Source organism: Capra hircus, chromosome 1, assembly GCF_001704415.2.
Source record: "Capra hircus breed San Clemente chromosome 1, ASM170441v1, whole genome shotgun sequence".
NCBI classification, from domain to species: Eukaryota; Metazoa; Chordata; class Mammalia; order Artiodactyla; family Bovidae; genus Capra; species Capra hircus.
The window spans coordinates 149686967-149712819 of record NC_030808.1 but is presented as its reverse complement, the minus strand read 5'-3'; the positions used below and the strand labels follow the sequence as shown (position 1 = coordinate 149712819).

The following is a 25853-nucleotide window of genomic DNA, read 5'->3' as shown; positions in this document are numbered from 1 at the left end:
TATGCTGTCTAGGTTTGTCATAGTTTTTCTTCCAAAGAGCAAACATCTTTTAATTTCATGGCTGCAGTCACCATGTGCTGTGATTTTGGAGCTCAGGAAAATAAAATCTGTCACTGTTTCCGTTGTTTCCCCATCTATTTGCCATGAAGTGATGGGACTGGATGCCATGATCTTAGTTTTCTGAATGTTGAATTTTAAACCCTTATTATCCCCCTAATGGTAACATTCCAGAGTCTGCAGGTGGCTGCGTTTTGTATTTTGTCCAGAAGTCTTGGCTATAAGCAATGGGAAGGAAAGGCTGGACTGACTCCATCTTCACCAAGCCCAGAAATCCCATCCCTTACTTTTTATTGAACTTACTTTGGATAAAATGTAAATGTTTGTAATTTTCTTTTATCTAGTTCGCGTTCTAGCTGAGAGTCCTTCCCAGGTAATCTGACATAACCCAGGAAGCAGAAATCTCCCACTTTCTTTTCTAAGGACCACAAGCCATCTTTTAATTTAATGATACATGTCAGACATTTCTAATCAACATTTCTCTAGAGTTCCTTCCTGGACCTAAGGGGGGAACCTCCTATGGTGAAACACTTGCTAAATGGTATGGAGATAAAAAAAGAAACCTCGAGGCATTCACCATCCTACAAGGATGCCAGCCGACAAGGAAACCAGAAGCTTAGCCTGAGTTGCAGAAGCTGTGAGAAGGCTGGGATGGGATCTCTCTGTACTGTCTGTCCTGCTAGCCCTGGGTTCCTAGTCCTAATTCAAGAGAGGTCAGTCCCAGGGAAAGGGAAAGTGAAATTGAAAGTTGCTCAGTCGTGTCCGACTCTGCGATCAGGCCAGAATACAGGAGTGTGTAGCCTTTTCCCTTCTCCAGGGGATCTTCCCAACCCAGGGATCCAACCAAGGTCTCTGGCACTGCAGGCGGATTCTTTACCAGCTGAGCTATGAGGGAAGCCCATGAGTCCCAGAGGAGGTAGAAAAGGAGAGAGTAAATCGGCTCTGATAAGACAAACAAGATGCCGCTGAAGAAAAGGCATTCAAGATAGAGCAGACGGCACACGTGCAGGCATAAGAATTAGAAATGCAAGCAGCAAGGCGGCCCGGAGTAAAGCAGCTGCCCCCCAACTTGGAGATCAGACTTTTCAGGTTTTGCTCATTTCGACAAAACAAGCATCTCGTTTTCCACAGATTGCTTTGCTCGCTTAAGACACCTACCTCGGGACAACGTAATGATCTTTCTGATACGAAAAACAAACACAACAGCATACACACGGATTGAATCTTCTTTTTTTCTGGATTCAAGAAAGTCTTCTCTTGTTTCATGGTTTCTATGTGTGTATGGATTTGCTGTTGTTAGTCGTGTCTGACTCTTTTGTGACCCCGTGGACTGTACCCGCCAGGCTCCTCTGTCCGTGGCCTTTCCCAGGCAAGAACACTAAGGTAGATTGTCACACCCTCCTCCAGGGGATCTTCCCGACCCAGGGATCAAACTCACTTGGGGTGTCTTGCTTGGCAGGCCGATCCTCCGCCACTGAGCCGTGTGGGAAGCCCACGTATACAGATGCACGGTATCTAAACATTCGCCTGCATGGTGCATATGCCTTCGTCATTCCTGTTTTCCTTTATCAGTGTTGCCAATATTTGTATGTTTTCATGTTTCATCTTCTTTATTAAAGAAATAAAATTCTGCATCCTCTGCTCACGCTCATTCCAAAGCCTAAAACAAAGCCCATGGAAACTTGTTCCCCGAGTCCGTCACACTTCCCTGAGTTAAGTGACACTGGAAATCACAAGGGCTCCATCACCACACACTGATGTAATGTTGGCAGCTCCATCTGAGTTGGTTTTATTTGGTTATATTTTCAACAACAGTAAAAATCACATTTTTTCTAAGAATGGACTGGGACCAATGTCAATATGTAAGACAGGAATCTTTCTGAAGGAAATGAAAATTCACGGCTTACACTAGAAATACTTTGTAATACTGTTAGACAAATATATTCATATTCTTTTTTAATCTCTTCCACAATGAATTAGGACACCAAAAGATGGATAAAACTCAGAAAAGCATCCATGAGCATTTGTTTAAATCTCACTTACTCATTTTTTTAAATTGGAGGAGATTTGCTTTATATCGCTGTGTTGGTTTCTGCTCTACAACAACGTGAATCAGCTCTGTGCTTACATATATCCCCTTCCTTTTGAGCCTCCCTCCCCCCTGCCCCCATCCCACCCTTCAGGTCATCCCAGAGCACAGAGCTCAGGTCCCTGTGCTATACAGCAGCTTCCCACTAGCTATCTAGTTTACACGCAGTAGTGAGGAGACTGAGAGAGCTGGCTTAAAACTCAACATTCAGAAAACTAAGGTCATGGCATCTGGTCCCATCACTTCATGGCAAGTAGATGGGGAAAAAATGGAAACAGCGACAGACTTTATTTTCTTGGGCTCCAAAATCACTGCGAATGGTGACTGCATCCATGAAATTATGAGGTTTGCTCCTTGAAAGAAAAGCTGTAACAAACCTAGACAGCGTATTAGAAAGCACAGACATCACTTTGCCGACAAAGTAAAGCTCCATATTGTCATAGCTATGGTGTTTCCAATAATCATGTACAGATGTGAGAGTTGGACCATAAAGAAGGCTGAACACCGAAGAATTGATGCTTTTGAACTGTGGTGTTGGAGAAGACTCTTCAGAGTCTCTTGGACTGCAAGGAGATCAAACCAGTCCATCCGAAATGAAACCAACCCTGAATATTTATTGGAAGGACTGATGCTGAAACTCCAACACTTTGGCCACCTGATTCAAAGAACCAACTCATTAGAAAAAACTTTGATGCTGGAAAAGAGTGAAGGCAGGAGGAGAAGGGGATGACAGAGGATGAGATGGTTAGATGGCATCACCAGTTCAATAGACATGAGTTTGAGCAAATTCTGGGAGATAGTGAAGGACAGGGAGGCCTTTCCGTGCTGCAGTCCATGGGGTTCCAAGGAGTCAGACGTGACTCAGTGACTGAACAACAACAACAAAATCTTATTAAAGTGGTGCAATGAAAATGTGTTTGACTATCCCACTGAAATTCAATAAGCACGTTCATTTGTTAGAGCTGACATCACAACGCACTACAGACTGCGAGGCTTAAACACCAGAAATTCATTGTCTCATAATTCTGGAGGCTAGGCTTGCAAGATGAAGGCCCTGGCAAGGTCAGCTGCTCCCTGCTCAGTCTGTGAATAGAGGTGGCGATCTTCTCCCTGTGTCTTCAAATAGTCTTTCCTCTGTCCTCGTCTGTATAACTAATCTCTTCTCGTAGTGACACCAGTCACAGAGAATTGGGACACCCCCGCATGGCTTCATTTTAATTTAATTGCCTCTTTAAAGACCCTCTCTTCAAATGCAGTCACAATCTGAGGTTCTGGGGGAGTTGGAACAACATGTGTATTTGGGGGAAGGGGAGTACAAAATTTAGCCACTGGTTGTTTTCAACAAATGACCTAAGGAAAAAGGCTATTTTCATTGGGCAAGATCTGTGCCTGGTCAATAAAGAGACCTGTTTTGTGAATGGGGCTTTCTAGGGAACTGCTAGAAACTTCAAATAATGACAGTTCTGAACATGAGAATTTGAAAGAGCTCCAGTTCTGTTCCTACCCTCCAGGAGTTGCTAGCTGCTCTTTTGCACCGCAGTTGCTGGCTATTGGGTTTGTTGTTTTTGTGTTTGTTTTTTTTTTTATTGTTGTCTGTGCTGGGTCTTCACTGTTGCCTGGGCTTTTTCTCTAGTTGGAGCAGGCAGGGGCCACTCTCTGGGTGCCGTGCATGGACTTCTCATTGTGGGGGCCTCTCTGGTTGCTGACCGTGGGCTCTGGAATGCACAGACTTCAGCAGTTGTGGCTCACATGCTTAGTTGCCTCTCAGAAGAGGAGTCCTCCCAGACCAGGGGCCAAACCCACATCTCCTGCTTTGGCAGGTCAGTTCTTTACCACTGAGCCCCCAGGAGAAGCCCAAGCTATTGATTTTGAAGTCTAACATAAGCTGAGCAGGGGGACGCTGAAACTTTGCCAAGCTCAGGGTTCTTACTGAGATTCCGCCATTTTTCTTGAACAAACACTCCTGGAGTTCATTTATAGAGTTTTGAAGAGTTTGTATTGTCAATTTCTGCCAATGTCCTCATTACCTTCATGGAGGAGAGGGTTTTCAGAGGTCCTTTCCCCATCTCCCCGAGGACATCCTCTTGGCTGCTTCCTGCATTGTTTCTTCACACCTGTATCTCAAGTTTCTGATTCTCTGTTCAGCTAATTCCAATCAGATGTGAAACCGACTGATTTTAACATAAATTTAACATATAGAGTTTAATTTTAATCATTGTATTTTTAATTTCTAGTTCCATTTGGCTATTTTCAGTTCAGTTCAGTCGCTCAGTCGTGTCCGACTCTCTGTGACCCCCATGAATGGCAGCACGCCAGGTCTCCCTGTCCATCACCAACTCCCGGAGTCCACTCAAACCCATGTCCATTGAGTCGGTGATGCCATCCAACCATCTCATCCTCTGTCGTCCCATTCTCCTCCTGCCTTCAATCTTTCCCAGCATCAGGGTCTTTTCAAATGAGTCAGTTCTTCACATCAGGTAGCCAGAGTATTGGAGCTTCAGGTTCAACATCAGTCCTTCCAATGAACACCCAGGACTGATCTCCTTTAGGATGGACTGGTTGGAACTCCTTGCAGTCCAAGGGACTGTCAGATGTTTATCCAGCACAACAGTTCAAAAGCATCTATTCTTCGGTGCTCAGCTTTCTTTATGGTCCAAGTCTCATGTCCATACTGACTACTAGAAAAACCCTAGAGCCAGACATCTTGGAATGTGAAGTCAAGTGGGCCTTAGAAAGCATCACTACGAACAAACCTAGTGGAGGTGATGGAATTCCAGTGGAGCTGTTTCAAATCCTGAAAGATGATGCTGTGAAAGTGCTGCACTCAATATGCCAGCAAATTTGGAAAACTCAGCAGTGGCCACAGGACTGGAAAAGGTCAGTTTTCATTCCAATCCCAAAGAAAGGCAATGCAAAAGAATGCTCAAACTACCGCACAATTGCACTCATCTCACATGCTAGTAAAGTAATGCTCAAAATTCTCCAAGCCAGGCTTCAGCAATATGTGAACCGTAAACTCCCTGATGTTCAAGCTGGTTTTAGAAAAGGCAGAGGAACCAGAGATCAAATTGCCAACATCCGCTGGATCATGGAAAAAGCAAGAGAGTTCCAGAAAAACATCTATTTCTGCTTTATTGACTATGCCAAAGCCTTTGACTGTGTGGATCACAATAAACTGTGGAAAATTCTGAAAGAGATGGGAATACCAGACCACCTGATCTGCCTCTTGAGAAATCTGTATGCAGGTCAGGAAGCAACAGTTAGAACTGGACATGGAATAACAGACTGGTTCCAAATAGGAAAAGGAGTCCATCAAGGCTGTATATTGTCACCCTGCTTATTTAACTTGTATGCAGAGTACATCATAAGAAACGCTGGACTGGAAGAAACACAAGCTGGAATCAAGATTGCTGGGAGAAATATCAATAACCTCAGATATGCAGATGACACCACCCTTATGGCAGAAAGTGAAGAGGAGCTAAAAAGCCTCTTGATGAAAGTGAAAGAGGAGAGTGAAAAAGTTGGCTTAAAGCTCAACATTCAGAAAACAAAAATCATGGCATCTGGTCCCATCACTTCATGGGAAATAGATGGGGAAACAGTGGAAACAGTGTCAGACTTTATTTTTGGGGGCTCCAAAATCACTGCAGATGGTGATTGCAGCCATGAAATTAAAAGACGCTTCCTCCTTGGAAGAAAAGTTATGACCAACCTAGTTAACATACTCAAAAGCAGAGACATTACTTTGCCAACTAAGATCCGTCTAGTCAAGGCTATGGTTTTTCCTGTGGTCATGTATGGATGTGAGAGTTGGACTGTGAAGAAGGCTGAGAGCCGAAGAATTGATGCTTTTGAACTGTGGTGTTGGAGAAGACTCTTGAGAGTCCCTTGGATTGCAAGGAGATCCAACCAGTCCATTCTGAAGGAGATCAGCCCTGGGATTTCTTTGGAAGGAATGATGCTAAAGCTGAAACTCCAATACTTTGGCCACCTCATGCAAAGAGTTGACTCATTGGAAAAGACTCTGATGCTGGGAGGGATTAGGGGCAGGGGGAGAAGGGGACGACTGAGGATGAGATGGCTGGATGGCATCACGGACTCGATGGACGTGAATCAGAGTGAACTCCGGGAGATGGTGATGGACAGGGAGGCCTGGCGTGCTGTGATTCATGGGGTCACAAAGAGTCGGACATGACTGAGCGACTGAACTGAACTGAACTGACGAGACAGACCTTTGTTGACAAAGTAATGTCTCCGCTTTTTAATATGCTATCTAGGTTGGTTATAACTTTCCTTCCAAGGAGTAAGCGTCTTTCAATTTCATGGCTGCAATCACTTTCTGAAGTGATTTTGGAGCCCCAAAAAATAAAGTCTCCCACTGTTTCCACTGTTTCTCCATCTATTTGCCATGAAGTGATGGGACCGGATGCCATGATCTTCGTTTTCTGAATGTTGAGCTTTAAGCCAATTTTTTCACTCTCCTCTTTCACTTTCATCAAGAGGCTTTTTAGCTCCTCTTCACTTTCTGCCATAAGGGTGGTGTCATCTGCATATCTGAGGTTATTGATATTTCTCCTGGCAATCTTGATTCCAGCTTGTGCTTCCTCCAGCCCAGCATTTTTCATGACGTACTCTGCATATAATTTAAATAAGCAGGGTGACAATATACAGCCTTGACGTACTCCTTTTCCTATTTGGAACTAGTCTGTATGTAAATTTGGCTTTTACATAACCAGAAATGAAAATCTGGGTGGATATTATTTTATGTGCCTGTCTCTGTTTTCTAGTCATGTTAAAATAAACCTATGCTTCTTTTATGGGGAAAAAAGTTATAATTGTTTTATCATCTTTCCTTTTGACTTCCTGTCTGTGCCTCACTTTGAGCCCGTATAACCCTGCCATCACTTGCCTTCCCCCATGACTCCCAAACACAGCTAAAGACTTGCTAACTCCAAAGAGAAACGTTCTTTGAAAAATCAAACCAAGATGCTGTTGTTCTTTGCTTTGCAATGCCTAGTAGCCTTGTAAACTTGTTTTCGAGGCATGCGGGTGAGGGGACCAAACCATTGGCAAGTCAGGAAAATATTGAAGAAGAGTAGCATTCAGTTTGGAGGTTCAGAGGAAGAGCAAAGGGCTAAATGAGGACTGTGTGGGCTCAGACTCTGCCAGCTACCGCAGGCCAGTCCTTTAGTCCCTGCCTCCTTAAGGCCCGATCCTTAGGACCATTTTCTTCTTTTAGCCATGAGAAGTCAATGCACTGCTGTGGGAATATTTTGTAGATCTGAACCCTTCTGTGTAAAACCTATTTGTGTCCTATTCTCGTTATCCCAACTGCATTGAGCATAAAGCAATTGCTTAATGCATGTTATTCACTGTCCTGACGGACAATATTTGAGTGACTGGTTGCTCCCCTGGATGAATGAACACAAGGAGGCAGTAGGAATATCATGAGTCCTACAGAGCTTCACCTCTGTGGTCTCCTTATTCCATTTTTTAAATGTTTAGTTATATTTTTATAGAATTACATGATATAATATGTATGAAGTATATAACCTACTTCATATGATACATAATAAGGGCTTCCCCGGTGGCTCAGTGGTCAAGAATCCATCTGCAATGCAGGGGATGCAGGTTCACTCCCTGGGTCAGGAAGATCCCCTAGAGGAGGGCATGGCAACCCACTCCAGGACTCTTGCCTGGGGAATCCCAGGGACAGAGGAGCCTGGCGGGCTACAGTCCATGGGGTCACAAAGAGTCAGACTCTACTTAAGTGACCGAGCATGCACGCACACGTACTGTGTAATATGCTGCTGTTGTTGTTCATTGTTCAGTCCCTCAGTCATGTCCGACTCTTCGCGACCCCATAAACTGCAGCATGCCAGGCTTCCCTGTCCTTCACTATCTCCTGGAGTTTGCTCAAACTCATGTCCATTGAATATGTAATAGACTTTATATAGAGATGAATATATTAACATTTTCTTCTACCTGAAATCTCTTTTTTTTTCTTCTGACTTTAAAAGCAAATAAAAGTTTTCATGGGCTCCTAAAAACAGGATGGGCTTTTAGCACTGAGCTTACTGAGTTGAAGGGAAAAATCAGACCTGAAGGGATGGCGAATGCTTCCAGCTCCTGAGAAGTTTCATAAGAGAATTCTTTGACCTCGTGGGGGCGGAAAAATGTACCAATGACATTCTTCTATTTCACCCCAAGCCTGTTGCCTTGTTTTCTCTCCTTAAAGTAACAGGTGGGATTTCCCTTGTTCTGCCTTTTCACTTGTAAAAGGAAGCCACTCCTGACTCCTGGGCTGCCACTAGCTTACATGGCATTTTTGTGCAAATTAGAAAAAGTTTTCTTGTCTATAAGCAGGAAGGGCGGGTGAGGTGGGGAGTGACTTTGTTATATTATTGCATGAGCTGAAAGACATCTCCACTAGTCCTAGGGAACGTACAAACTCGGGTGGGTTTCCTTTCCAGCCTTATTTGGGGAACCTACGTGTCAGGGACGTAGGCCTCCAGCTTTAGGGCATGTAAGTGTAGCTCATAAGTCAACTTTCTTTCTAAGTCTGTGGCTGCTGCACTCAAATCCCAGTAGGGCTCAGGCAAAGCCTCTGAAAGCAATGTCAGATCCCGGTCATGACCTCAGGTGAATTTGGAACAAAACGTGGGCAAGGCACAGCCACATGAGTGTGTACCCGTGTGCGTGTGCACACACGCTGTCCTGTGACCTCGCAGGCAAGCTTTGCCTGCTGTGGGCCAGAACTCCCACCTCACTCCCTAGGACTCCGCAGAAGAGCACACGCATATGGTAGCACACTAGTCGTCTGTGACAAGAAGCACACCTCCCTAGTTGCGGCACTGTTACCGAGTCCAAGCTTGAACTGCTCAACAGGCCAGTAAATTGAGAAAGGAGTTGTCTTTATTTGGAAAGCCAGCAAACCAAGAAGATGGCGGACTAGTGTCCCAAAGAACCATCTTACCTGACTTAGAATTCAGGCTCCTTTTATATTAAAAGGGGAGGATGTATGGTTGTCATTGCTCAGTTGCTCAGTTATGTCTGACTCCTTGGGACCCCGTGGACTGCAGCAGGGAACCCCGGCTTCCCTGTCTTACACTACCTCCTGGAGTTTGCTCAGACTCATGTCCATTGAGCCAATGATGCCATCCAACCATCTCATCCTCCGTCATCCCTTTCTCCTTCCTGCCTTCAATCCTTCCCAGCAACGGGGTCTTTTCCAATGAATCTGCTCTTTGCATCAGATGGTGAAAGTATTGGAGCTTCAGCTTCAGCATCTGTCCTTCCAATGAATATTAAGGACTGATTTCCTTTAGAGTGGACTGATTGGATCTCCTTGCAGTCCAAGGGACTCTCAAGAGTCTTCTCCAGCACCACAGTTCGAAAACATCAAACTTCTCAGAGGGGAAATCCTTCCTTCTTGCAACTGTCCACATAGTTCAGGTCATGACCTTCCTGTAAACTCCAGCAAGACAAATGCTATTCTCTTTTCTGCAACTTTTTATCCTGTACCAATAGGACAATGTTATACCTTCAAAGGTCAGAACTTTGAAAATGGGGTCTCCTGTATATTTCAGGCTATCGGCAACATTCGTAAGTTGCAGCAAAAGCAACAGAGTGCAAAGGTTAAAGGAAGCAGATAAAATATGGAGTCAGAGCTGTTCCTCCCTGTTACAACAGTCTATGCAGGTCACAGTCTCAACACTAGACACAGCAGTACTGCCCAGCTCCCTGAGCCCCCAGTCAGTGGGAAGCCTGCACGTACGCACGTGTGCACACACACACACACACACACACGCACTAATCCTTCTACTCTCCTCTCGGCAGGGATGACGTGCCAAGCTCGAAGCTCCTACATAACCAGTGAGATCCTCTGGGGGTACCGATTCACGCCTGTCCTGACGCTGGAGGACGGGTTCTACGAAGTTGACTACAACAGCTTCCATGAGACCTACGAGACCAGCACCCCATCTCTCAGCGCCAAAGAGCTGGCCGAGTTAGCCAGCAGGGCCGAGCTGCCCCTGAGCTGGTCTGTCTCCAGTAAACTCAACCAACACGCAGAACTGGAGACTGAGGAGGAGGAAAAGAACCCTGAGGAGCAGACGGAGAGAAATGGTGACGTGGCAAACCTAGAGAATGAATCCAAAGTTTAGTCCCCGGGCCCGGGGCCGCCCCTTCTCCTCTCCAACCCCCACCCCCCACCCCCGCAACCCTGCCTTGTCTCTCATTCTCTTTCTTGTCTGTCTGTTACTCTGTTCTTTCCTTATATTTCAGTTTGGCATTACCAGGAAACAAATCTTCAAGGTGTAAAATATCTACCTGCCCTCTCAGTTAGTTCAGATTGACGAGGTAGCTTGCAGATTGGGTTAAGGCGTCATATGCCCTCTTTTGTGGTCCCAGCCTGGTCTCCTCCCGGGATAGAGCACATCTGACTAGAGATTTACGCTACTCCCTTGCATGTGTTGTAAAATAGCAGATCGCTCAAAAGGGTGCATCCAAGAGTTTCCCTGGGATGTGACGAGGAAGGTCTCTGGTGCCTATTCATTCACGCAGTGAGACATGGAGTCGAGCCCTCTGTTTTACACATCTCAATAAATTTCATCCACGGGGCGAGGTGCTTGCCCTCTGTGGGCATTGCGGTTACAGGACCCAGGTGAGGTGAAGACAAAACCCTGTACATATATATGCCTTATGTAATTATCTTCTTTTGCAGTTAGTAACGAAACCCAGCATGTACAAAAGTGCTGTAGAACACAACTGCTAAATACTGTACATAGGTGTAAGATCAATGTAGGTTTAGATATATAACTTTAGAAATAAGATTTTTAAAAAATGATCCCCAAAGTACAGTAGGCATTTCTGTTCTGATGTCTCTTTTCTGGATTTCTTTGATCCCATCGACCGCTGGCCCTTTAGTGCATGGCCTTTGTTCTGTGTCCCAGACTGGCAGACGTTTGGGTACCTCACTGTTCCCTTCGTTGACTCTAATAAGCCATAGGTCTGGGGGAAGTTTGGAGGTCCAGTAGATGGCAAAACCCATCACCAATATGCTGATATACTGTGAAATGTTTACAAAACTGAGGTCTCCTTTTTAAGACAACAAGGACCTCACTGACTAGCTTGGGGCAGAATTTCAGGAGGAGAACATGCTCTGGCATGCCACAATGACGTGCACTTTTTTTGTTTCTTGTGTGTGTGTTTTTCTTCCTTCTTTTTTTGGGGGGGGTGGGGTGGAGGGGTAGGGGTGACTATTCTGCGAAGCTTGTGAAATCTTCATTCCCTGACCAGGGATTGTACCTGGGGCCCTGGCAGGGGGAGGAGTGCCAAGTCCTAACCACAGGACCACCAGGGAATTCCCATCAATGATGTGTTGATGCTTTTCCAGTGAGTTTCACCCTTTGTAGAACCATAGTTTGAGAACCTTTTCTTCTACAAAACCACTGACTCTCCCACTGTTTCCACTCTATAATCACAGTTTAAAGATGAGACATGGTAAGTTCATAAAAGATGGTTTGGGTCTAAAGTCATGAAATTCATGATGGCATGTAGTGGGCAAAGTATACTATAATCAATGTTCTCACACCCTTTGACTCCATCTGACACTCTTCCTGTACCTAGGGACTTAGCCGTCAGAATTCCTTGCATTGATATTTATTATTATTATTATTATGAAATTACCAGAACTCAATATTCAATGATTAGATCAACAATCTTGGTGATCGTCTAATAAAGAATCGCTTTAGAGTATGCCACAGGTTAGAAACTATAAATTCAAAGAATCTCCCAAAGAAAATGACAAAAAAATGACAGTCTTAATTCATTTTAATCTGCAAAGGTAAATGAAAAAAGAAAGAAAGAAGAGAGGAGAGAAGGAGGGAAGGAAGGAACAATATTTTGTGCTGAAAATCTAATTTTCAAAAATGAAAAATGTTTCAAATGAAAAAATAAGAGAAAGGAGAGAATCTTAGACAAAACCTCAAGGGCAGGTGGAGATTTTGCACTGAAACAGATCTTTCATGTTGATTTTGCATTTATAAACTGTGTGTTCCCTAACACAACCATCCATCACAGATATTCATTGACTGGATCCAATTTCATTTTCAGCTCCTACAGCTGTGCTCAGTTTGAGGCTTTGCACCGTGGTGATTGCAGAGCTCAAACTAGCTGCCCTTCCCTGTTGCCCTGGCCTTCCCTAACCAGATAGCACAGGCCTTCACTGTAGTTTGGGGACCTCATGTACTAAAAGCATGTCCCAGAGATAAGGAAAGTAACTCCTAAATGTGACGTGGCGGGGGAGGGAGGGTGTCTCTCTTCTCCCACTTGTGACACCTTGTATCAAGACAATTGCGTCTTGGCACTAATCATATGGAAAACAAAACTGCTGGCCGTAGCTCTTGCCTCCGTGCCAACATTTCACTTTTTGCATTGATCATGTGTTAGTTTTTTTCATTCCACACACTCCAAAAAGGAGGTTGCAGTTGAGGAGGAGGGAGCCCCGTTGTTTCTTGCCAGGCTGTAGGGAGGCACTGTGGCCTTACCTCAACGTAGCCTTAGAAAGGGCACTCTTGCCTTGGGGACGCTAAACCTGCAGCATCACTGGAGTTGCAGGGAAAGGCATGGCAGCACAAAGCAAGGCCAGCTGGGGCTGCAAAACGTCTGCTAACATAGCTCCTGGAGACTCAGTGGGCCTTTCCAAACGCTTTACTAAGCCTTGAAGGACAAAACACAGACTGTTGTCTGGTTGGGGTGGGGCCCCTTGCGCACAATTGAGCAAAGAGCCTTAGCAACTCTTTGGGCAGACACAAGTGTCAGTTCTGTATCTGTGACAGGACACCCAGGTGTGAGGTCTTTCCCCTTTTCTCACTGTCTTTGGTGTCAATGTAGTTGGAGACGGAACACTAACCAAATCTCGTTTTTGTAATGTGAGCCTCTGAATCTTTAAATGATGATGCTCCAGAAGAACCTTTTATTAGAATGTCCTTATCAAACATGTCTATTTTTCTACAATTGTTGCTAACACAGTTTAACAGTGTATTTTGTGTCAACTGTTAAGATTTGGAACTGAAAGAAGCTCATTAAGACTGAATTTTCTAAGTAGCAAGTATTGAAAGGTGTTTTTCATTGACAGTCCAGCAAAGATGACTCTACAGTTTCTATGCATTCTCTTCCACCATATCCAGTCTCCAATCACTCAGTCCCTTGTTTATTTCCATAGGAAATCCAGCATTATTGAAATAAATAAGCCTATTGTAATCCTTCAATATTCATAATGAATGAGGATCACTCTCAACTTGATATTTTGATCTGTCCGGTGGCATATTTGAGTCCCTTTCCCAAAAAAGCATGGCCGTATCATTAGCCAGATAAGAACTTTAGACGAAAGGGTTACAACTTGCCATAGCTGACCCCAATCTGGAGAAAAGACAGACTCAGCTGGAAGCATGACCTCCCCAAGGGCTGCTGAGACCCTCAGATTCTCATTGCCACCCACCCCAACATGCTTTCTGACTAGAAGATCACCTGTTTATCTCAGTTTTATGTAACTAATAAAATTGTTTATGTTTCTGGATGTCCCATGGGCAAACTGTACTCTTTTGGATTTACACCCTTGCGATCCCTGTAAGGACAGGTCATCGCTTTTCAATCTCTTCAAAACATGGGCTTCTGGCCTGGTTTGGTCCAATACATAGACACTCTAGGTCCGTGGGAAGGAAATGTCTCTTTCCCCATCCCCTTCTTCCATCCAGCCCTTTCTTTTGCTATTTCCCTCATTCTCCAGTTCTAGTTCCATCAATTTAGTTTAGTATCTTATGTTCCCAAATATTAATTCCAGCCACTGTATCTAAAAAGTTCAGCCTATTTCTAAAGCACAATTTTCTCTTATCAGTTTAACCAAACGAAGGCTCTGAAATGTCTATTTCTCATGATACTCTATAATTTTAAAATTATTTATGACTTTATTTAAAAGCCTAAGTTTTGAAGTTTCCAAGCAACATTCCTGTTTCTCTCTCCCTAAGTTTTCTTACTCCGCCCCCCCTCCTTTGCTGTTGTATTTAGGTCGAAGTCGGTATCTTTGGGATATTCAGAAAGTGTTTATGAATGTGGGTGCCAGTGGACAAAAGCTCTATTCAAAAACTATTTGAACTCACCGAAAGAATGTGAAATTATTTGATTTTGATTAGCTAAGTGCTTCAAGATAAAAAATAAAATAAAATATAGTCATTTCCAAAAGAGCTTGCCAAACTAGTCTGACTAGTTTTCAGTCTTGCCGTGACTTGGGTGACACTCTGATTCAAAAGAGTCCTAAAGGGTAGTTGAAAGTTAAATGTCTTACACGGATGGTGAACTTTGTCTTCTATCATTTCTTTTCAGTGGATGGCTATGAAGTAAAAAAATATAGATAATAGATACCTAATAAATATTTCATTGATATAGCATTACAGTAGAGTCAATTAATAATATCTTGTTTCTAGATTTTATGGCCAACCTGTATTTAGGCAAATGTCATCCTTTAATTCAAAACTGAGTAAAATGTACTTCCCCCAAGTATTTCTGCCCTTAACGTCATAGAGAGCTTCTGGATGTAGTGTCATCTAGAAGTCAAAACTTGGTCAGGCTACTATTTGATTTTTACAAAATACAGTATGGACAATAATAACAAAACTAGTACATGCTACGTTGTGTAGTGTTTTGGAGCATTCAAAGCACTTTCATGAATTATCTCATTCAATTCTAATCTACCATGAGAGCTTGAATATTATAATTTACACTCTACAGATGGAAAACTAGGGTTTGGGCAAGCTGAGTAATATCCTTGAGGCCACAAGTCCAGTTAATTACAGATCCTGGTCTCAAATCCATGTGCAAAATAAAAGAAAGAGAAAGATATTTAGTGGCATGTAAAAATTACATCAAATTCAAATGTATGTATCCATAAATAAAGTTTTATAGGAACACAGGCACACCCATTTGCTTATGGGCTGCTGTGACCATTTTCGCAATACACAGCAGAGTTGAATTTATTAGCCAGAGGCCCCATAGCCAGAAGACTAAAGTAACTACTATCTGACCCTTTACAGGAGAAGTTTGCCAACCCCAGTACTGTACTATCAAATACTATTAGTACCATTAAATACTATTAGTACCATTAAATACTATTGCATATTGTACTGTACTATTAAAAGATTCCTGGGCAACTTAGAATAATGATGATCTTTTTCCACTATAAATCTATTTTCAAGTATAAATTTATTTCCAGTATTGTGCATGGGTTTATTTGAGGAAAAATAACTTATTTTTTAATAAGAGAGACAATTGCTTTTCAGTTGTATGTTTCTTTGAGCTGAGTCTCAAAGAAAAACTGTTTCCTTATTATAACCACTTCCCCAAGGGTGGTAAAAAGAGTAAATAGTGAGGCAAGATTCAGTGGCAACTTCAGAAAGTGGTGTGGTAAAACTACTATATTAAAAATTAAAAGTAATGAATGATTCCTTTTTGTCAGAATTCCCAGCTATTCCTTCACTGAGCTATTGCTTCACTGACATTCACAGGAGTTAAATACTGAGATGGTTGGGTCCCCAGTCTCTGTGGAGTGGGATGGCCTGGATTTGCAGTGGTTGCCACATGTCCAAACAAATTCCCCTCCCTACCTGCCTTCCTCTCACGCCTTCTTGGAACAGAACTAGCTAGACGATTGAGCTGTCTCTCCATCTTTCCTTGCCAGGTTCTTCTAGCCCACAGTTGATCAATATGATAAGAACCCTAAGCTACCACTCCTGTCTAGCTGTACATGTTCTGGCTCCCTCTAGCTACTCAGCTAAAAGGGTAACATGCAAATAAAAACAAACAGGTCCTTTGAAAAAATGCTCAGGAAGAAAAAGAGGTGTAGTAAAAGAATTGGTGTGTTGTTTGCTGCTTTCTGAATCTGAAGTACAAGATAAAGATTGGCAGCTACAGAAATATTGGATCAAAGAAATTCAGACATTGGGGTTTCGAGATGAATCAATATTAAATGACACTCTTTGGGACCACCAGACTGAACTCACTTGAGTTCTAAGGGAGCATTTTTAAAGACAGACATAGGTCAGCCAAGCCAGGTTTTTCACCCATTTAGTTTTACTGAAAAAATACATCAAGTTCCCTTCCAGGTGCTTTCCTGGAAGTTAGGTGGGAAAGAAAATGTTTCGTAATAAATTATTGTGATATTGAATTGCTGACAGGTAAATGATGGAAACTGGGATGGATTTGGTCCTGTGTTTGAAACTAGGCAACGGGATCTGCAATCCCGCAAAAAGCTCACAATTTTGCAGCTGCGTGGAACAGCATAATAACTTAGGGCGAGAGAAAATATCTCAAAGTTCAGCACCATAAAACTTAAGTAAATGTTAAAAGGAGTCAAACTTTTACTTGGCCCCATTACCTTGGTGAAAGAAAGCTTCATACAGCCACCTAATTCAAACAGAAGAGGGATGGGGGAAGGAGGAAAAAATACTTTAGTACTCACAAGAATAGCTCACTGAAGTAGCAACATGACTAAGTGATTGAGGTTTATCACCAGTGAAAATGGTGCTTAAAAGTTATTCTCAGACACCACACCCCTAGACATGCATTTGAACATGCTCTGTGGTCAGTTAGAGAATTGTGACCACATAGACAACAGAGCTTGATTTCAGAGAACTAAATTGTTTCTGCTCAAAAAGCGTAATCAACCATTTCAAGATTAAGGCTACACATCCCCTGTATTAACACCGATCATGAAGGCTGTGATATCAACCAGTCAATCTTTATAAGAACATGAAGGGCTGTATCTCTCAGGCAGTGTAAATATCTGCTACCAACAGGCACTAGTAAAATAAGCACCCAAGGCATCATCATCCCTAAAGTTTAATAGAAAACATGAAATATCCAACCAAAGGAACAAGACGTCCCAGGAGCCTAAGATGGAACCTTGGGTTACTAAAACCCCAGTCCACACTGAATGCCTTATGGAGTACATCAACGCTGGGTCCATCACGCTAAACACAGCTGGTGGAACTGGATCAGCTGGAGTGCAGAGAGCTGGGTTCCCAACAGCTGTGAGATTGGGACCTCTGGGTGTTTAACAGGGCTGCTTAGAGAGAGAGACAGAATACTGTTCACAGATTCCATCATAGCAAGTTCTCTTCTGGCAGCATCTCTCAGGCTGGCTGACTTGGGGGATGCATATGAACCACGCCTTCCCTTGCCCCTTGACTCAGCCTTGGGTAGTGCAGAAGCCTCGGTCATATCCACCACCTCTGTGGGTGAGTCCTTCCCTCCAGCCCTGGTTTCTGACCATCTAACTGATGACAACTCCCCCAGAAGCGTCTGCTGGGAACACTACATCTTTTGAGCTTGACTTGGCCAGCACTCTTGACCCCACAGAGCACCCACGTGGCTCAGGGATGATAACCCTTCCTAGAAGAACTGAAATAAGACCTTCTGAGTCCCCTGGGCACAGGGATGCCCCTAACATATGTAACTCAAAATTAAGCAGTACTAACACATAAAAAAGAAAGTATAAAGTCCCAGAGAGTTCTCAGTTCCGTGGTGATTACCTCACTGCTTTATTTTCCTTTTTACCTAATTCTTCAGCCTCTAGAAATGGTCACGTCTTGGTATCCCAGTGCCCTGAATACATACTTGATTGGCTCATCCAGCAATTTCAGCCATCTCTCAAGATGATCTGGCCTGTCCCCTCTTCTTAAGTGAGGAGTCTTGATGTGTTCAAATGCATCCCACCACCGAAAAAAAAAAAAAAAAAACGCCAGCCAGGTCAAAAAATTTTGTATCTCTTTCCCTTCCTCTGGAAGAGCCACCCAATGTGACAGCAAAGTCAAGGATCATCTTTTTATTTGCAAGGAACACATCTGGATTTCCACACTTGGAGACCCAGCTTAAGCTATCCCCCAGGTGCCCACAGAGCTTTCATGTCACTGCAAATGGTCATCCAAGCACTCTACCCAGCTCCTCTTTCTGAATTTCCTTCCTCAGCAACTGCCAAAAGCCAGATTTTCTGGCACCTTCCTCTGAGTGTTCATTCCATTCTTGAGCTGCAACTGAGAACCTATTGTGTGCCTGCTAAGTCTCTTCAGTTGTGTCCGACTCTTTGAACCCCATAGACTGTAGCCCACCAGGCTCCACTGTCCGTGGGGTTCTCCAGGCAAGAATACTGGAGTGGGTTGTCATGCCCTCCTCCAGGGGATCTTCCTGAGCCAGAGATAGAACCCGTGCCTCTTACTTACATCTCCTGCTTTGGCAGTCAGGTTCTTCACTGCTAGTGCCACGTGGGAAGCCCATTATTGGGGTTAATCCTATCTCTTGCTTCATTGTCTACCACCAGTTTTAACTGAACATGGAATATATTCATGGTCGGATTACCTGAGACTAAAACATAGAATATTTTGCTCCTACCCCACAGATGTGAGACATTGAGGGCCCAAGTGTGATGCTTGGGCATTTTGACATCAGCCCGTAACTGAATGGAACATCAGTGAAGTCTTGTGCCCAAGAGGAAGCTGGACTTTTCCAGGGCAATTTTCTTGTCCTTATGACTAGGCTGGCCAGCTGGCCAAAGATAGTTACAAATATCTTTATTCAGCCCGATGATTCTTCGTCTAAAATGAGAGCCATGCAGGGACAGTGGTGAGCTCTCACACACATGCAGGTTTCTGAAATGGTGACTCAGACACCTGCCTGTGAAAAGTGGTCTTTCCTCTGCCACCATCTACACAGACTGCGCCCTGGGGAAAAACCTAGCCCCTGTGTGGTGCCTGGTTACCTGGATCATTCATGGCTGCTGCCATGGCAACCACAGCCTACCAGCATGGACCGCTCCATGGAGTCATTGATGAGAAGTGGCAGAGGCCCCAGAGAGCTGAGGCTCCCCAGGAGTGCTCCACCTGGAGATAGCCTTGGGGGAACTGAAGATGCAAGGGGCAGTGCCCAGGCAAATGGGTATTTATTTAGCATGCCAGGTGTGAGGTATTCCTATCTCACATTCCTAGGATGGCACACACTGAGGAGGCCAAAAGGCTCCTTAAAAACCTATTCTTCAAGCCATCATCCCATGTGCACACTCTCACATTCAAATCACATTTGCCTTTAAAAAGATCCCAAAACCAAAACTAAATTCACATTTTCTGATGTATGTCCAAGAGCCTCCATCTTATTAATCTCTACATAAAAGATAAAGTTTGGTCCAAAACGAATAGTCAAATAGTGCTTCAATAATAAACTCAAGGACAAACAAAAGAGATTTTTTAATTTTACTTACAAATTTTTGTAGAAAACCTAATTTCCAATTGGAAGTGTTCATTTTTGCCCCAGAATGCAAAGTCTTCTCAACATCGTTTCTCCTTGAACTTGCCATTTTCCATGTGGCTTTGAACCTGAGAAAAACTCCTTTCAGCTCAGTTCAGTCGCTCAGTCATGTCTGACTCTTTGTGACCTCATGGACCGCAGCATGCCAGGCCTCCCTGTCCATCACCAACTCCTGGACTTTACTCAAACTCATGTCCATTGAGTCGGTGATGCCATCCAACCATCTCATCCTCTGTCGTCCCCTTCTCCTCGTGCCCTCAATCTTTCCCAGCATCAGAGTCTTTTCCAGTGAGTCAGCTCTTTGCATCAGGTGGCCAAAGTATTGGAGTTTCAGCTTCAACATCAGTCCTTTCAATGAACATTCAGGACTGATTTCCTTTAGGATGGACTGGTGGGATCTCCTTGCAGCCCAAGGGACTCTCAAGCATTTTCTCCAAAACTCCTTTACACTGGCATGAAAGGTGAAGTGGAATTTAGCTCTGAAGATTTCAGAGTTCAGTTCGGCCAGGGTCAGTGACTCCGACTGGAATAAACTATGCTAACCAGAAGCATCTCTGTAGCAATCTCACTGGACACTGACCTCAGGGAAACTTTGGAGGCGGTGATGCTCAAGATGAGAACTTGCTTTTAGAGGGAAGGTCTTAATGTTCAAATCTCTAAGTCATGCCCACACTCTGCAAATCAGACCAGACCAGATCCCAGAGTCTGCTTCACTTGGTTATCTGGCCACGTTCAAATGAGGTGCTAGGGGAAAAGTGAGACTTTATCACGACCTGAACCGTTTGACTTCCATCGTACTTTCTAACACGATTACAACAGGTACCAGCCAGATGTGCGGCCTCTTCTCCTGCGGTTCCTGTTTGTATCTTCATGTGATTTTTTTTTTCCTTTTTCTAAAAGAAAAAAGATTGTGCTAAACATTACACAATGCAGTGGGAGTTTTCAGTCTTTCATAACTAACACATCAGCCGACGAATGCAACAACCCCTTCCCTGCATACATACACACACACATACACAAATACACAAGCACTTACACACACACACACACATCCTTCCCAATCAGTTATGAGCTGGTCCACACAAGTGAATTTCCAGAAATCCAAAGCCATCAGAATAGCAACCACCTCTCCCCTGCCCCTCTCACCACCACTGTGGTATTCTTTCTTAATTATACCATACGTTGCCCTGAACTCACAGGCAGTGGCTCAGGAAGCAGCCTTTTATTTCACTAGTTACATAGGAAACCTGGATTCAGTCCGAGGAAGAGTAGGATTCTGGCCCTGGTTCCATCCCCAGAAGGGCCAGATGTTCTTGACTAAATCAATGAACTGCTCTGAAACTGTTTTCTCACCTTTTTTCCAAATCAAAAACTTTATTGTCTTGCTTAGAGTAACTTTAGGTCCACAGCAAAACTGGGCGAAAAATACAGAGACTTCCCGTATATCCCTGTCCCCACAGTACACAACCTCCCCCATTATCAACATCTCCCAGCAGAGTGGTCAATATTGGTTGCAATTGATGAGCCTATATTGATTTATCATCATGACCAAAAGTCCAATAGTTTACATTAAGGTTCGCTCTTGGCGTTGAACAGCGTTTGAGTTTTCAGACCACCATGGCATCATACAAAATAGCTCCCCTGCCCTAAAAACCCATGCTGTGCCTTTTAATCTCTCCTTCCTTCTAAAGCGTGGTAACCACTAGTGTTTTTATTGTCTCTTCAGTTTTGCCTTTTCCACAATGACATACAGTTGGAATCATACAGTACATGCCTTTACAGGTGAGCTTCTTTCATTTGGTAATACACATTCAAGTTCCTCCACATCTTTTCATGGCTTGGTAGCTCATTTCTTTTTAGGGTTGAATAATCCTACATTGTGCTGATGTACTACAATTTATTTACCTATTTACATCCCGAAGGACGCCTTCGTGGCTTCCAAATTTTGACAATGATGAATAAAGCTGCTATAAATGTCTGTGTGCAGGTTTTTTATGTAGACATCGGTTTCGTTTTGTTTTTCCATTTGGTTAAATACCAAGGAACATGAATGCTGGATCATATGATAAAGCTATGTTTAGTTTTGTAAGAAACTGCCAAGCTGTCTTCGAAAGTAGCTGGACCACTTTGCATTCCCACCGACCACGAACGATAATTCCTCTTGCTCCACATTCTTGCCAGCATTTGGAGTTGTCAGTGTTTTGGATGTTGGCCATTTTAACAGGGACGCGCTGATGTCTCATTGTTTCCATTTGCGTTTCCCTGATGATATATGATATGGAGCATCTTTTTGTATGTTTACTTGCCACTGTACTTCTTCTTTGACGAGGTGTCTGTTCAGGTAATTGCCCACTTTTTTAAAGTTTTTATTGGAATAGAGTTGATTTACAATGTTGGGTTAGTTTCTGTTGCATGGCAAAGTGAATCAATCATACGTATACAGAGACCCACTTTTTGTAGATGATTTCCCATGTAGGTCATTACTGTGCTATCCAGGAGGTCCTTAGTAATCTATTTTGTATATGTTGGTGGTGGTTTAGTCGCTCAGTCATATTCAACTTTCTGCGACCCCAAGCCCTAGAGTCTGCCAGACTCCTCTGTCCATGGAATTTCCTAGGCAAGAATATTAGAGTGGGTTGCCATTTCCTTCTCCAGGGGATCTTCCTGACCCAGGAATCGAACCCAGGTCTCCTGTATTGCAAGTAGTCTCCTGACTGCCTGAGTGAGGAGAACTGACTTTACTGACCCAGCCACTAGTTTGAACACAATAATGTATATATGCCAATTTCAATCTCCCAGTTTATCCATTTCTCCCCTCCCCTTGGTAACCATCAGATTGTTTTTTGCTCTATTTCTGTTTTGTAAATAAGTTCATCTGTAGCATTCTTTTAGATGCCACATATATAAGCATTATTATATGATACTTGCTTTTCTCTGACTTGCTTCAGTCAGGATACCAGTCTCTAGATTCGTCCATGTTGCTGAAAATGGCGCTATTTCCTTCTTTTTACGGCTGAGAAATGTTCCATTGTGTAACTGTATCGCATCTTCTTTATCCAGTCCTCTGTCAGTGGACATTTAAGTGGCTTCCATGTCTTGGTTATTGTAAATAGTGTTCCAATGAACACCGAGGTGAGTGTATCTTTTCGAATCATGGCTTTCTCTGGTTGTATGCCCAAGAGTAGGATTGCTGGATCATATGGCAACTCTATTTTTAGTTTTTTAAGGAACCTCCATACTGTTCTCTGTTGGGGTGGTATCAATTTACATTTCCACCAAGAGTGCGAAAGGGTTCCCTTTTCTCCACATCCTCTCAAGCATTTACTGTTGGTAGATTTTTTGATGATGGCTATTCTGACCAATATTGTGTTGATTTGCATGTCTCTGACAGTTAGTGATGTTAAGCATTTTTATATGTGCTTTTTGACCATCTGCATGCCTTCTTTGGGGAAACGTCTATTTAGATTTTCTGCTTATTTTTATTGAGTTGTTTGATTTTTTGTTATTGAGCCCGATGAGCCATTTGTATGTTTTGGAGATTAATCCCTTGTCAGTCGCTTCATTTGCAAATATTTTCTCCTGTTCTGTGGGTTGTCTTTTCACTTTGCTTATGGTTTCCTTTGCTGTGCAAAAGCTTTTCTGTTTAATTGGGTCCCATTTGTTTATTTCTGTTTTTATTTCCAATACTCTAGGAGGTGGATCAAAAGATCTTGCTTCAGTTCATCTCAAAGAGTATTCTGCCTATGTTTTCCTCTAAGAGTTTTAAAGTATCCAGACTCACATTTAGGTTTTTAATCCATTTTGAGTTTATTTTTGTATATGGTATTAGAGAGTGGTCTAATTTTATTCTTTCACCTGGAGATGTCCAATTTTCCCAGCACCTCTTATTGAAGAAGCTCTTTTTGCCCTTGTATATTCTTGCCTCCTTTGTCATAGATTAGTAGACCATAAATGTGTGTGTTTAATCTCTTTGCCCATTTTTAAATCAGATTACTTCCTTGTTGTTGAGTTTTAAGAGTTCTTTGTATATTTTGGATAATAGTGCTTTATCAAATGGGTCTTTTGCAAATATTTTCTCCCAGTGTGTGATTTGTCTTCTTACTCTGTTGACAGTGTTTTTGCAGAGCAAAAATTTTTAATTTTAATGAAGACCAGCTTATCAATTTTCCCTTCATGAAATATGCCTTTGGTGTTGTGTTTTAAAAGTCTTTGCCATACCCAAGGTCATCTAAGTCTTCTCATATGTTCTCTGGTAGAAGTTTCATAGTTTTGCATTTTATAACTAAATCTATGATCTGTTTTGAATTAATTTTGTGAAACATGTAAGGCTTGTGTTTAGATGCATGTTTTTTTTGGAAATATGAGTATATAGTTTTATTCCAGCACCATTTATTGAAATAATTATCTCCATTCCACTGTATTGCCTTCACTACTTTGTCAAAGAAGAGTTGACTGTGTTTATGTGGGTCTACTTCTGGGCTCTCTAGTCTGTTCCACCGATCTATTTGTCTGTTCTTTCACCAATTCCACACTGTCTTAATTACTGTAGCTTTACAATAAGCCTTGAGACGGGGTAGTGTCAGTCCTCCCACTTTGTTTTTCTCCTTTAATATTAGGTTGGCTACTCTGGATCTTTTGTTTCTCTGTACAAACTTTAGAATCAGTCTGTCAATTTCCACAAAACAACTTGCTGGGATTTTGACTAGAATTGCATTGAATCTGTCGTTCACTTTAGGGAGAACTGACATCTTGACAATATTGACTCTTCCTATTCATAAATATGCACTATCTCTCCATTTATTTCATTCATCTTTATATCTTTCATCAGAGTTTTGTAGTTTTCCTCCTGTGTATTTTGTTAGATTTAAAAGTGTTTTATTTGGAAGAGTGTTCATGTACACAATGGTGTGCTTTTTATTTCAAATTCTACTTGTTCATTGCTGGCATATAGGTTTTGTATATTAACCCTGTATCCTGCAATCTTGCTATAATGACTTATTAGTTGCAAAAAAAATTTTTTTGGTTGATTCTTTCAGATTTTCTACATAGAAAACTATGTCTTCTGAGAAGAAAAATGTATTTCTTCCTTCTCAGTTCCTCTAAGCACTTCTTTGAAGGCATCACACAAGTTTTGATAAGTTGTAATTCCATTTTCATTTAGTCCAAAATATGTTTTAACTCTCTTGAGATTTCTATTTAACCTGTATGTTATTTAGATTGTGTTGTTGCATTTCCAAGCACGTTGAGATTTCCCACCTATCTTTCTGTTATTGATCTCTAGTTTAATTTCATTGTGGCCTAAAACAGACATTGCATGATTTCTGCTCTTTCAAGTTTGTTAAGGTGTGTGTCATGGCCCAGAATGTGGCTTATCTTGGTGAGTGTTTCCGTGAAGATTGAGGAGGAAGTGTGTCTGCTCTTAGTCTCATCTTTTTCAGCAAGCCTTTGAATCCCACATTCTTTGCTTCTGTGACTCTGAGTTCTGGTCCGCATCACCATCAGATCTGGTGTACTCCATCCTTACACTAACTAAGCCCAAGGTGATTTAGATTTAAGTCTTAGATGCTTTGAAGAGTTTCACTGATTTCTTTGCAGGAGGCAGTGAAATTTCATTACCCTCCATGTGCTTGTCACCAGCATACCCTCACCAACTACATTCTTCTCTCTTTTACTTCCTGCAGCAAATAGACAAGCTATAAGTGTGAGTTGGGTGCCTTCTAGACAAATGAGGTATTACTAAATAAGCACTATACTCCCCTCTACAGTAAAAAAAGAAAAAAAAAAAGCCCCAAGGAAATATAGTGTCTTTGACAGAAAATAAGTGCATGCCTACATCTTGCAGATTCATCTATGAACAGCTCGGTCAGCCCCAACAGGTTACTGACAACTTACTTTTAACCTGAATGCAGCTCTACCTTCCCTGAAGCATGCATCCAGGACCGCAGGCTAGCCAAAAAAAAAAAAAAAAAAAATTGATACTAAACAACACAGAACATAATTAAGGAGGCAAAAAGCTTAAACCATAATAACATTTTCATTCAACCACTTTATTTCAACCATATCACCCTCTTCCTCTCTTACTGGAAAGATAATTCATGATATTTGACTTTTCTAACAAAATAGCACAATCACAAGGTCAAAAACATTACTATGGCCCTGTAGGTAAAATGTGAGTGGTTCTCTGAGCCATTTCATAAGATAGAAAATTATTCTGGAAAGTTCAATAAATCAAAAGTCCTCAGCAGTGCCTAAACTTTAATAGTCTTTTTTTAATCTGAATCTGTGACACTGAGGAGAAGTCTTAATCTGGTTTGAGTGTTGCATGTTCGTAGACATCCATGTTTCTGTGGACCCA

At 42.5% G+C, this 25853-nt stretch overlaps 1 protein-coding gene across 1 annotated transcript in view; it reads left to right on the top strand.

Annotated features, from left to right (window-relative positions):
* Positions 1 to 11348, top strand: part of KCNJ6 (potassium voltage-gated channel subfamily J member 6) — a 96069-nt gene extending 84721 nt beyond the window's left edge. Inside the window, exon 2 of the mRNA XM_018052846.1 lies at positions 9986 to 11348. Coding sequence (XP_017908335.1) covers positions 9986 to 10311 — 326 coding nt within the window. The 3' untranslated portion in view covers positions 10312 to 11348. The remainder of the gene's footprint in view (positions 1 to 9985) is intronic.